The sequence below is a fragment of the Odontomachus brunneus genome, unplaced genomic scaffold (assembly GCF_010583005.1).
Source record: "Odontomachus brunneus isolate Ranch 3 - 2012 unplaced genomic scaffold, Obru_v1 Obru_scaffold_043, whole genome shotgun sequence".
NCBI lineage: Eukaryota > Metazoa > Arthropoda > Insecta > Hymenoptera > Formicidae > Odontomachus > Odontomachus brunneus.
In genome coordinates this window covers 1,264,143-1,278,026 of record NW_022639493.1, presented here as the reverse complement: position 1 = coordinate 1,278,026, position 13,884 = coordinate 1,264,143, and the positions used below count along the sequence as shown (strand labels likewise).

The following is a 13,884-nucleotide window of genomic DNA, read 5'->3' as shown; positions in this document are numbered from 1 at the left end:
CCCTCTCTCTCTCTCTCTCTTTCTCTCTTCTTCCCCGGCACTCTGCCATTTTTATCAAGGATATACGCCGACCTTACAAGGATACTTTATCCTACTTTCAAGAAGCGTTTTACCTGGCCCAGATGAAAAAAGATTTTAATCGCGAATGTAAGTTCGTTTCTTCACCCCTTCGTGTGTTATCATAAGAACTCGTGCATACCTCGTAGGTGCGAAATGAAACTCGCCTACTTGTTTTATCTGTCTCGTTAATCCCCTCGAGTATCGAGCGTATTTGACGTCTCCTCCTTCATTTCAAATTCAACGTACGACATGGATTCAGTTACGAGCAGCTGATCAAAATAATAATGCATAAGACCTTCGCTCAGTTGCTAAACCAAGAGCGGGATTCACGAGGGAGCAGTGGGATTCAAAGTTGGCCCTTCGCCTCAGGACGGACTTCGCGGGAACGAAAATTTAGGAGTGACCTTGCGCGTCGGTGCAGCGCGTGGAACACGACGGGGTCTTCCTTCGTAGCCGTTCCGGCGAATGCGAGCGAGAGAATAGGACGTTAATCGTGGCGCTCCTTCTCGTGTGCCCTCCACGTAATCTCGCAGTAACCTTGACCCCCCTCCCTCTCCTCCATCCCCCGCCATCGTTTCCACGCACGCAGTAATTTACCGCGAAACACGCGCGTCGTTACTCAGCCGTCGCTTTGTTCTCGAATTTTTTGCAAGTCGACGCCTGCCCCGAGATCTTCTTTCTTTTTTTTTTTCTTTTCCTTCATTCCCGGAGGATTCTTTATGTAATGATCGATAATGACGGCTGGACATGTGCCCCGGCTAATGACCTCGCGAAAGGAATACTCCCACCGTGATCTATGCCGTTATTAAATTTGTCCCCGTGCCATGTTCCCGTTGCCAATCTGTCTTGTTAAATTTGTTGCGTGTGCAATTTTGTACAAATGCAAAACCGATATGCGACGTTAAAGCCGGCATATTACATTCTCCTATAATTCGCGAATAATTATAGGAAAAGAGAGGTATTATACTGGATATTATGATATTATGCATAGAGACTGCTCGAGTAAAAAGTAATAATGTAATAATGTAACGTGTTGTATTCTCTTCTCTCCGTTTCATTTTACTTAATTAGGAAATTTTCACAGCCGCTTAAATATATTCGAAGGGGGAAATGTAGAAAGCATAATCCATTTGTAGAATCGATATAAAAATAGCGCATGTTCGAAATTTCACGATTGCGTACAGAAAAATACATACTGCATTCAAGTAAATATTACTTGTTTCAAGTATTTTTCATATATGTTTATTTGCATATATATTGTGAGTTCTTATCATAAAAATTGAGTAATTCGGTTGGCTTCGATAAAACTCCAAAATTATTTCATGTCGAATTTCCTTGCTTGCAATTACACGGTTAATTATCATAACATCTGTTCGAATCATCGTTAAATGACAATTTAAGTTCGAGATACGCTACTTTGAGTATGACTAAAAGTCTAAATTATCAAAATTACACCGATGATACAATTATCTAAAGATCCAAATTAGTTAGCGCGTAAGGATACGTCCCGCCATCTGGTGCATTCGTGTGCAACGGTGCGATGAGTTGGCGACCGTCACGTTGAGGGACGAACGGAATCGTAAAACTAGGTCCAAGCTTATTTAGGGGGATGGTAACCATAATACGCTGACGTCCAAGGAAGCGAAGGGAACGAAGGAAGAAGTTGAAGAAGAAGAAGGCGGGGAGAGGTGCACCTTGTGGACAGGATCAGGACGAAGGAACAGTCTGCGGGAGGAGCGGAAGGAGAGGGAGGAATGGTGTAATAACTCTGTCCGTGAAAGCCTCGTCGTGAGTTCATTAGTTCCGTACCGACGCGCCACAATGCCGGTTTAGTCCGCGGTTAGGACTTTCCGCGGAAATGCCACGGCGCCAGTGAATTTACAGCGGCGAGTTTACCCGCGAATTCCGCGTCGAAGCGTTTACATTTATGCGCGCCGGGATATTATGCGTCGCGTTAATAAACGTTAGAGTTGGAATTGGATTCACATCGGTCACTTCAGAAAATGTGTTCTCACCGCAGTATAGATAGATACATTTATATTATCATTTATATTATCACTTTAAAGTTTAGTCCATTAAGAGTATTAGGGTGAAAAAAGTGAATAATACTCGTAGTAAAATATAATAACACAGCATAGTATAAGTGTATTATGGAAATATAACTGGGTAGAAATTTAAAACGGGACATGGAAAGGGCCTATACAGTTTTTCCCTGTTTTTATCTAGGCTGCAAAGGCAAACCCACTTAGATCCTGCACAGAAATGTAACGCCGTGAGCCAGATTTGTAAATCTAACTTAGACCCTATCTTGACATGCCTAATTATCTTGGGGTGCGTTCGGAAACGTCACCCGCGAGTGCACCCGCTGCGTTGGAATGAGAGAGATATGAGAGTGAGATAAAGAGAGAGGGAGAGCACTCAGCAGGTGACGTTTTCGAACGCACCCTTGATATGTCTAACTAGACCCTATCTTGGCACGCTTAACTAGGTTCTATTTTGGTACGCATAACCAGACTCTATCTTGGCATACCTAACTAGATCCTATGTTATTACATTTAACTATGCGCTATAGAATGTAAAATTTTACATACACACAAAATAACCTATTTATAACAAAATTTAAATGCAGTTTGTAGTCTGTGATGTGAAATTTTCAACTTAAATACTATTTTTGAGGAAAATTGACTGGACTATGACTATAACTATGAACACAGGCTTTGTTTGATGGGTATATGTGCCTATTCAAGGCCTATTTACGAATTTTTACTCAGAATTTGCTTTTCTTAGCCATATGTAGGCTCAACAAAGGTAGAATTAATTAGGGATATCCACGTCAATGTCTACTCAGGAACCATTTACGAATTTCCACTAAGAATTTGTCTTTCTTGACTATATCTAGACCCAACGATGGCAGGCCTTCTTAAGAGCATCCACGTCAGTATCTATTCAAGACCTACTTACCGATTTTCAGTAAAAAATTATCTTTCTTAGCTATATTTAGGCACAACGATGGCAAGACTATTTTGGGGTATACTTAGCTAGGGTCTTTACAGATTTGAGACAAGTCCCGATTAATTTCTACTCAGGTAACTTGACCACATTTGCTAATTTTATTAAGTTTATAAAAGAAATTTAATGGGAATAACAATAGGTCTTTTTTAGCGCAAATATAGGTATAATAATAAGGAAGAGTAAGCTGGAATTTAAGGAGGACACACGGAAAAAAAAGATTTTACTGCCGCAACTAATCAAGATTTGTTGAAAATATATTTGTTGCTAAAAAACTAACTGAAACTTTTACTACTATTTCTGTACATCGGCTTTATAACTAAATATATGTCTACTGATAGATATTTTTAGATATCCGTATGTTATAGCGAAATTTAGCTGCCAGACACAAATTCTTGTTGCAACAGCTAATCTTTTTTCTGTGTGGATATCGATATAATGCAATTTTTGTATTTTGCACTATTTTTCTATTTGTTTGTATAGAATTGTAAATGTATGTATAGAATAGAAATACAAATTCCAATGAATAACAAAATACTTCATGTTATATAAAACATGGAAAAAAAGAAATTTCTACACATTGTTTTAAATTTTTTATGTAACATGGGTTACTCGGCCATTTATTGACATTTGTCCGCGCTTTCAATCTGAATAAACACATTTACAATTCTATACAACCAAATAGAGAAACAATACAAAATACGAATTTCTGTCGATATTCTGTATTCTTTTAAATCGATTAATCGATCTCTCGCTCTACTTGAACTCGATCGTGAGAAGCGAGGCTGCTGAAAGTAGCAGCGATCTGTAGATTTTTCTTGTGATGAAATAACAACCAAGATCGCAGTTAAAAAAAATATGGATTTCTCTCATAGGAACGCACGAGATCCGACGCGCTGATGCAACGGAAGAGCGATTAACGTCTCGTTGAAAACGCCCGAGTTATTTCTCTCTTAGCGCTAAATTTTTCACGATATTTCGAAAATGGCGCGCACACACGCGCGGGCTCTTCCCGCGGAAGAAACAAAGTATAAATTCCTTTCATTCGAAATACATATAATCCTAACGCAAAAACTTCGTTTTCAAAATAGAAATCCCCCGCGCGAGCTTCTGCACCCGCGCGCGAAATCGCGAGAAGGCGGCCGCGCGAATAGATAGATTAAATACCGCGCAACGCACAGCGACATAATCCCGTCAGCGATAACGCATCTATCCTTCAGGATTCTCGCGCACGCGGAAGCTTTCCGGAAGCGGAAGCCAATGCGGATTCGGTTGCAATGGACGTCATGTGTGCGAGAAGTTCGGCCTAGCGCGTATAATCTCTTTCCTCCCTCCCTCCCTCTCCCCCTCTCTCTCTCTCTCTCTCTCTGAGAGCAGATAAGGATAGACTAATATTGCTTCCGTGCATAACCGTATTCTATAAACAATATTATATTTATACGGCTTTGCTGTGGAATGTTATATATCCCCCCAAAATTCGCAATACACTGTTGATGAATTTAAATTAATGAATGAAATCGACTGCTGTGAAGAAAATAAAGAAACTTGAAAAAAATTTCTATTGCATTTTGCGGACGCATTGATTGAAAGGAACATCTTATTATTGAAGGATGCGTCCATTAGACGCGCTACATATGCTTTGAAGCGCTTAAAAAAATAATTCCATCATGATGCTTGAAAGCATTTTAAGGGTTTAATGGACCACATGACGTATTTCTTCCGAGATATTGGCCTGTAATGCTTTATACGCTTGAGGGGATGATGTCCCAGAGCGCACAATAAATGCTCCGTTTGTCTCTACATTCGGATCGCGAATCGTTGCTGCAGCTTGCGTGCGTACATCATTTGCGCGAAAAAAGTCGCGAAATTCAAATTCCGAAATGATCCAACCGACTGACCTGACCGATCCACTAATCATGCCCTTTTCCGCTTATGATTGCAGAGAGGTACGACACGGCGTACGCGTGCGAAGGCAAGACGCTGGAGATCGAGTGCGGCGAAGGGAAGCTGATCCATCTGATACGGGCGAACTACGGCAGGTTCTCGATCACGATATGCAACGAGCACGGGAACACTGACTGGAGCGTCAACTGCATGTCGCCCAAGTCGTTCCGCGTGCTGAACAACGAGTGAGTACCGCACGCGTAGTAATACCGTACGCTTTTCTGTACATAATATACGTACATTTGCTGTGATTGACTTCGTTCGATTTGCTGCACATACAGCATACATACATACATATATATGCATCCCTTCGATCCTGTCTCCGCCTCTGAGGTATGCCGCGAGCAGAGCTGACCGAGATAGTTTCCGGACTGATAAGTGCACCGCGGTGCGCGTTCGATCGGAAAACGAAGAGAACGCACGGTGTTGTAGGATTGAAAGACGACGTTACGTAATACAGTTTCTCTCGCGCGTCAAATGATCATTCTTTTTTCCCTCTCTTCTCTATTTAATTCGGGAATAGATATACAAGGAAAAATAGTCTTGGTTCGTGCAATAGGAATCAGACGAAAAGCTCGCTGATGAGAAATAATATTTTTGTTACTGTGACCGTGCGGAAACATTCGTTTGAACATTCGGCTGTATTCAGCAACTCGGTGGAGATAACTGAGAGCAATTAGCTGCGTGGAAATCTCCTACAGGAACCTTTCTGTTCCTACAACTGAGTTTTTCATCTGGTTCCCACAGAAAATTCTGTTACACTGACGAAATTGTTTTTCTCGTGTATTTTTGCGTGTCAAAACGAATTATTCAACGCCGAGCAATGGCTCGCGCACACGTGTGTTCTTTCGTTGAAAATTTGATTTCTCCGCGAGACTATTTGCACATTTCGCATCGGCCGATACGGCCATACAGCACAGCCCACAATCGGAAGAATTGCGCGCAAAATATGCCGGGAAGGATTATTTGTGCTCGCAGTCGCGGCATAAAATACATATATAATCGAGAAATTGTCGAGCGTAATTATCGGAAGACTAATTAATTCTCCCATGGGCAAATGCAATTTTTAACAAGGCAAACGTTCGACAAGATGAAAAGCGGGTTCTCTACATTCTTGCAATTGAAAAAATTACCGGAGAAGATAATTATCAGAAATTCTTATCGGCTGTGTGAGAGAATAGAAAGAAAGAGGGAGAAAGAGAGAGAGGGAAATAGATACAACAAACGTATCGCCGATTGACCTTAATTATTCTCTAATGAAGTGTAGAATTGCGAGGAAGAATATCTCAGGTGAAACTTGGCAAACATTTTTCCAATCTTTGCTGGAGGGACGATATCCCTGACGATTAAAATTTTGCATCGTCGTCTTAGCGTCCAGGCGTCGTATTATACGTTTGTTTTTCTTTCCGAAACAAGCACCCTAAAGATCTGCACATCGTTTCTCAGAAGCGACCGATAGATTTGCGGTATAAAAGAACACTCAGCTCTGCTCGCGAGACGCCGTCTCCGATCCTTCGCAAGCGCTTAGAAAAAGGCGGGAAGTAACGAGCGAGGCCCAATTAAAAGAGACGTCGGGGCCGTAGATCGTAGATCGGGCTTGTCATTTCGGCGGTTATCGCGCGATCCGCCATTTCTCGTCGTGAGCTCCACACAGGGAGTCTCCAGCGCGTGACACCTGCGAGAAGGTTTCGCGCCGCTAACGAGAAACGTTTCCTGACGTATACCGATCGCGGTCCGGTGATGTGATGACCTTGAACGGAACCTCGCCGCGCGATCTATGGGACCTATCGATCCGATCTATCTCGGTGCTTCGCATACCGCAAGGGATGCAACGAGCGTGTTCCGAGCGTAGCTCCGCTACGAGCGAGACGGAGCCGCGCGTGATCGGTCGATCGATCGATCGATCACGAAATCATCCATCGACGGAATATAATTGAGCAATGTTCCGCCGATGTGAGTGGGCATGATAAATTTCAAGCGTGACCCCGAGTCGAAATTTTGATCCTTCTTTCGACCTCGGTATTCCACTTAACGCCTACTTTGGTACTCTGAAGCTTATTATCAGCCTCTTTCGATTTTGTTTAACCTGCAGTTTTGCTGGGAGGTTCTCTTTAGGACCTCTGTGCCCGTTTCTGCCAACTCAATCGGCTGGTTATTCCAACGGAATTGACCAATCGCATTTCCCGTTAGTCAGAACTGACAGATGGTCAATTCTGTTGGAATAATTAGCCGGTTAAGTTAATCAAAGTTGATAGGAACGGGTAGTGACATTTTGTACCATTTAGAGACGCTAAGGAGAACTTCTGTTTTCACGAGTCAAGGGTGTATTACTCATATCTCAAAAATAATGAAAATATTTTGCGAAAATTTAGAGGTTAATCTACATTGCACATAAAAGTGGTCGCAAACAATCTGACGTTGCTTCAGAGCCCGGAGTCAAACGTTACTCCGCTCTGAACAGTGAGCTCAGCAAATAATGACGTCAAATGACGTTTTAATAACGCATTAGTTACGTCTCCAACGTCAATGATACGTCACTAATACGTCATTTGATGTCATCCTGGCAGTGCTGTTATGGAATCGTACACTAATCCTTCAGAATATACAGATAAGAAGTTTCAAGTCGAAAATAGGCTTCAAATTTCGACTCGGCATGCATCGCGTCTAATTATAGCGCGGACAAAGCCGAGCTACGTATCGACCACGAGTATTGACTCGCCCGTTTAGCTAGAAGCTCTTGCGAAGGAATCCGAAGAGCGTTTCCTTGCACACCCTACTCCCTATACATCTTTCTTCTTTCACCCACAAGTCGACAAAATGGAGCATAGATTAAGAACGAGTGCAAAGGGCGGAGGGGGGTGGGAGTGGGGTTGGACAGAAGAACCAGGCGAGGGGAACGAGGTCGGTGACGGACCGCTTCACATGGTCGAGCGAACTGGCCAATTGCTGGACCATTGAAGAGCGCGTCTCGCGACGGATCTGCTAGGAAGAGTCGCGTAATCAGCGATAGCTTCGCTATCACGGTCCTCGTGAGAATCCGCCTCGCGCCTCTCGTCGCCGTTGTCGCGAAGTACATGTCGCATTCGTCACTTCACTCGGAGATCGATCGCGCGCTTCCCTTGCCGGGGATGAAGACGCGAAGAGCAAAAGTTTCGCGAGTTCACCAAGATCGTGAATACGTAATTCTCGCAGAGGGAGACGAGAACTCAAAAAGGGGAAAGAAGAGGAAAGGCGTGTGGAATGATTTCGGCGACAATCATGGCGATCGATCTCCAGGTGATCCTTCGAGAGTCCGAGACGCGTAACTGGGGACGACGGAAAGTAAAAGTGAAACATGGAATATAAACATGAAATTCTCCAACGTCCCGTACATACGAATCAATCATTGGGATCGCGAATCTTTGCTTCGCGATTGTGAATCGTAAATTCGTCACGCTTCCGCGAATGGACTTGTACAGCGGAGGTGTAGACAAGGGAGATATGCGTCCATCTAGTTACGTTGCGGTTCATCCTCGGACTCTTTCATCCTTTGATTTCACGTGGATCGCGTTATAGACTGTTTGACTGCTTCACGGAGTATCACCGCGAGCAATACTTTCTCGCTCGTCGCGTTTCCCAACTCCGTATTCAACGATAATCCGAAATCTCTCGTATTACCCGTCAGCATACTACGATACGGCGTGTAAACCTATCGCGACGCAAAGTTTGATCCAACTATTTCACAGACGATTTTCCGCGATCCCACCGTGTTTCCATCACGTTTACATTCGATGTTTTTACCTGTGAAGCAGTCGATCTCTGTCTATGGCGAGGACAGATGAATCTGTCCTCTCATTGAAAGAAGTACTCTTCAGACTCCTGCTTTTTATCGTTTATTCTCTTTTGCGTTATCAGTATTCATATCTGTATTCATAGCACACGTCTGGCGCGAGATGTCAGTCTATTTGATGTTTAATCCGCGATTATACGATATGCAGTTACCTTATCAGGTAAAACGGACTTAGTATTTAGTTGAACGCGGTAATAAAAAGGATATGAATACGGATTGTTATGTTACTACATATTATTTGATAAAGGACGATGTGTCGAGGCGAAGTATCGATCGAAAAATGGGCAATACGAGAGACAGAGAAAAAGAGGAAAACGAAGTCTGTATTTCGGAGAGAAAAGTTTCAGAACTGATCCTACAGCTTTTGTCTTTGTTTGTTAGCAAATAAACCGCACAAGCCGTAGTTACAAGGTTTGATTAATATTGAAAGGTCAGAAAAGAAATGGGGAGTATTTTTGATTAATTGCACAAATTAATACTAGCATGATTAATTTGCGTTGCTCTTGCTCGGAAAGCGACTATTATGTTCATTATGATATCAGAGTAGATAACAAATCTCAATGAGTTACATTAATTAATTGTATTAATTAATTCAGCTGTATTTTTGGTATAGATTTAGATGTCCTCTAATCTAATAAAGTAAAACTGATTTATATAACATACATTTCGATAATATATTTTCAAAATAATATAATTAATATGTTTTAATGGAATCTCTTCTTGTGTGAATTTTGTGTATAGAGAAAGAAATTGTGAATATCAATTATGATATATTTAAAAGAAATTAATTTGTGTTCCAGAAATATATATCTTGACAGAGAGAGAATATTGAATTCACTGATAATCGGAAAGCTCGGACCTTTCCGAGTGCATGGAGAAGTCTCGATCGTTTTTCCGCTTCTCTTTCTCTCTGTCATCTCGCGCAATTCACGGTGATTTTTTCCAAATCGATATGCACCCGGAAAAGAACATATAATATAGGATCCGCTATATTTTTCTCATTAATGATGGGATAAAGGTTTAACGAAAAATTCGTAATATCCATGTCCGATTTGCAAGCGCCATTGAAATCTCTCGATGCTCATTTGCGTCGAAACGCGCGCGAAATAGGAAGAGAGAGAAAGAGAGGGAGGGAGGAAGGGAGAAAAAGACAGAGATAGAACCCGGTTTCCAGAGAATTTTAATCTTCTCGCGTAGGATGATCCTTCTCTCCCTCCCTCCCTGTGCGTATCGATACCGGAATAAATTATTATCACCGCGACTGTGTGCCTTTGATGCTCAGTCCTTGCTCTTCATTAAAATCACCGTTGCGCGATCGATCGATACCTTCCGCCCACGCATCAGTCCGCATTCTGACGCGGAATAGTTTGAGAATCGGTGGTCACCTTTTCGGCGTGTACTCGAAATCATAATCGTCGACAACGGTTTCGCGTGGCCCTTCGCGACTCTTCATCACTTTGATACGGCGAGGATAATTGCAAGATACGCGTTCCCCGAACTGTCGATAATTATCATACACGTATGAAATATGACAATTGAGATATTTCGCAATAGATATTTCGTAAATTAATACTTTGGATCTTTTCTCTACTTACTGTCTTATTTATTAATGTTTAATGTATTTTGTTAAATTGCTACATTGTCCATATTATCTGAAATGCACGAAGGAGGAAAGAATACTTGGAAGAAACTTCCCTCTCTGCATACAATGTACGTATCAAATCATATCGTATCCTAATTCTTTCTCAAATAAATGCGATTGCAACATTAATTGACTCCTAATTACGACGTCGAATTTTGCAATCATCCAAATAAAAATCCGTACAATAATAATGATAACGTCATTATTATTGTGGAGTTGCGGAGGGTCAAATCGCGAGAATGATGATGAAATCGAACTCGTCGCCGTGCATACATCAACTTCGTTTACTTTCTTTGTTTCATCGTTTTGTGTCTCGTTTCTTTTTGTAGTTTGCGTTTGGTTATTAACAATTTACAGCGTTTGCCTTAACTGCAGGGTGTCTGAAGCACAGGGGTGGTTTTTTTTATCTGGCAAGCATGTCCGTGCGCTTGTATATTCAGCGGCGAAAGGTGCTTGGGTTACCTACCTTGGGTATTCCCTGAAAATCCCTTTAACAACCCTCACCGTACTACGACCTCGTGTGGTCGATAATCGCATTAACACGCTGTAAGCCGTTTTCAGTAATTGCCGCAGTCCGGTAATTGTCGCGAAAAATTGTCGCGGCGCTTTTGAATAGAACACCGTTCCACATGTGGAACATTAGTTGAGCGAAACGGCATTGCAATGTGTTTAGTCGTAATACCGTCTCGTATGTGTAGTTGTGTGTATGTGTCTCGTGTGTGTATGTGTAATTTGTTGTTTGATTAGAAATGGGCGCTGCTGAGAGATCCATCCTGGCTCAAGGTTCAAACAAAATGGAGCAAGCGTATCCGCCGCGTAACGGCTGCTGCATATCGCTAGATTCGCAATAATCACTAATTGCTTAGAATTTAATTAGTGTTACTCGCTAATTATCGTCTACCCTCGATCGCGTTTCTCTCCCTCATTAAATACGTAACGTTTCTATTTCCCACATCGAGGTATCGGCAGCCTAATTAACATTATTAATATGAAAACCGAATGCAATTCGCGCGTAATATACACTTAGAGGCTTTTCGCGCTGGGACTTGCGCCCCGATAGCGTCGGGACAGTTTCACGCGAATGTATTTATTACTCCCGTAGTCTTGTACATTTAACATTTTCCCAACGTTCCTTTTAGATAAGAGCTATACGTTATTACCACAATTATACAATCATTTCACGTTACTCTCAAATTCTCAATTTTCAAAGAATTGCTGTATGTAATCTTTATAAAAGATTGTGCACAACAATGTTTGGTTGCTCGTTAATTCGAATCTGTCTGAGTACTCATCAGATATTTCTGATACTATTATTAGTAGCGCCAAGCGTCGATATTCGCGACTCTCGATACAATCCCGAAACATTCGCGAGCACGGCGGAGAAACGATCGATTACCACCGCGATACGGTACGCCCGTGTTAATAATCGTAGTGAATTTTCGGCTCTCGCGTAGCCGACTAATTCCTCTCCCTCTGTCAGCCCTGTCCTCCTCTCTCCCTCCTCACCCTCGCTCTCTCGCTGCTTTTCTTTCTTCAGCCTCTCGCGACTGAGTAATCTCGCTGCCGAAGCTAGTAAACGAATACTCGCTCGCTTGAAGGCGGCGGCGGGACGCATTATTACGCATAACCGGGGGTGTGAGGGGGAGGGGGAGAAGACGTAGGGGTGCATCCTACGCGGCGCATCGCTTCATCGCGCCCGGGACCGGGGAAATTTCGCATCCTGCCTGCAAATATTCGGCTGCGCGGAGGAGGGGGGTGGGGTAACGTGCGGGGGTGAGGACGGGATGGCGGAGCGCAGTAGAAACGGCCGAAATCATTTGGGAATTCCGTTTAATCGCGCCGCTAGCGAAACCAATTGCAGATTAACCGTCTGCCGCTTGCAACCAGGACAAAGCGGCGGGGTTCAGGAGGTTGCGGGGAGGGGGAGGGGGAGCGGATGTTGCAGGGTGCCGGCGCGAAAGGGGTAAAAGCCGCGGTACACAGCGAGGTGGGTGTGTGAGCGAGGGGAGAAGGAAGAGGAGGAAAAGGAGAGGAGGATACGCGTCCGAGATTACGATTTAAGTGAAATTGGTGGATAACGCGGGAGGGAGGAAAACAAGAGGTGAAGGGGGCTAGCTTTGGGGAGCGATTAATGAAATTGAATGTCGAGTCGCTACACGAAATTTGGCTCGCCGTGATTTAACGCCGCGAATAAACTCGCGCGCCGGTGGCGCGCGAGGTAGCGATGGGAACTAAACGACGTGACGACGCGCGACTTCCATGTTGCATCCGGGTCACGCGAAAGATGGTCTGTGACTGCTTCTCCGTCGGTTGGAGGGTGGTATTTCGATGCAGACCAATTTTGAGAGTCATTGTTAAGGTAGTTGTGTCGTGAAATGAGTTTCGTGAGAATTCGGTGAAACTTGCGCTACACAGTGGAATATAATCTAATTGTTCTCGTGCAATTAGAAGAAAATTGGCTATTTGAGAGCTGAGATGTTCGCAACTAAAATTGATACTTTTTGTACGTATTGAGGTCAGCGAACTATCTTTCATTTCTATTTCTAATATTCTCTAAATTATTTGTGAGATTTGAATGAAAACTTGCTATGATATTTTGAAAAATTAATACGGAGACATTATATACAAATTTCAACAATATATATTAGTCATTCTTTTTCGGAAATACAGTAATAGAAAATTTATAATTTATAATAATGCCTTTTATATATATATATATATATATATATATATATATATATATATATTTCATGTATATATATATATTTATTTATTTTATTATCTATATATGTCTCTATTAAACAATAATGATACACAAATAAAGCAACTATCAGAAAACTAAAAAAAAAATAATGCTTTTTGTATTTGTAATATTGTGTATATATATTTATTCCAATTTTGTTTGAAATTAATAATTACACTCAGGGAGTCAAAGGAGTGTATAGAAAAGTAATTTTGTTTGATAAATTGTAAATTTATAGACGGTCCTCTTGATATGCCACTGAAAATATGGCACTTAGCGACACAATTACCCTAAATGAACCATTTTGACAGAAAATATCAAGATTCTGACCTTTTATATTTTTCAAAGTATTAAGGCGCGTATTAAGAAAAAAATGTGAAGCTTCCAGCTATTTTCGTACGCTTCATCCCGTGAATGAATGCGGTAAATCCGATATAGAATCCGTTCTGCTTCGCAGACGCCTTGTATTGCGCTAATAGCTACCGGATGATTCGACCGTCATCGTTCTCGATTTACCGATCCCCTGTTGTAGCTTCTCGATCGCGCGCGTCTCGTTGTTATTATCCGTTTTTATTGTCCCTTTTTCCCGTCCCAAAAGAGAGAGAGAGAGAGAGAGAGAGAGAGAGAGAGAGAGAGAGAGAGAGAGAGAGAGAGAGA

The 13,884-nt window shown here is 42.3% G+C and overlaps 1 protein-coding gene across 9 annotated transcripts in view; it reads left to right on the top strand.

Annotated features, from left to right (window-relative positions):
* The window catches only part of LOC116844600 (latrophilin Cirl-like), a 682,731-nt gene that overhangs the window by 601,216 nt on the left and 67,631 nt on the right, over positions 1 to 13,884 (top strand). For all 9 annotated transcript variants that reach the window (XM_032816364.1, XM_032816366.1, XM_032816365.1 and 6 more), the window contains one exon: positions 5,012 to 5,198. In XM_032816364.1, the coding sequence (XP_032672255.1) occupies positions 5,012 to 5,198 (187 nt within the window). The remainder of the gene's footprint in view (positions 1 to 5,011; positions 5,199 to 13,884) is intronic.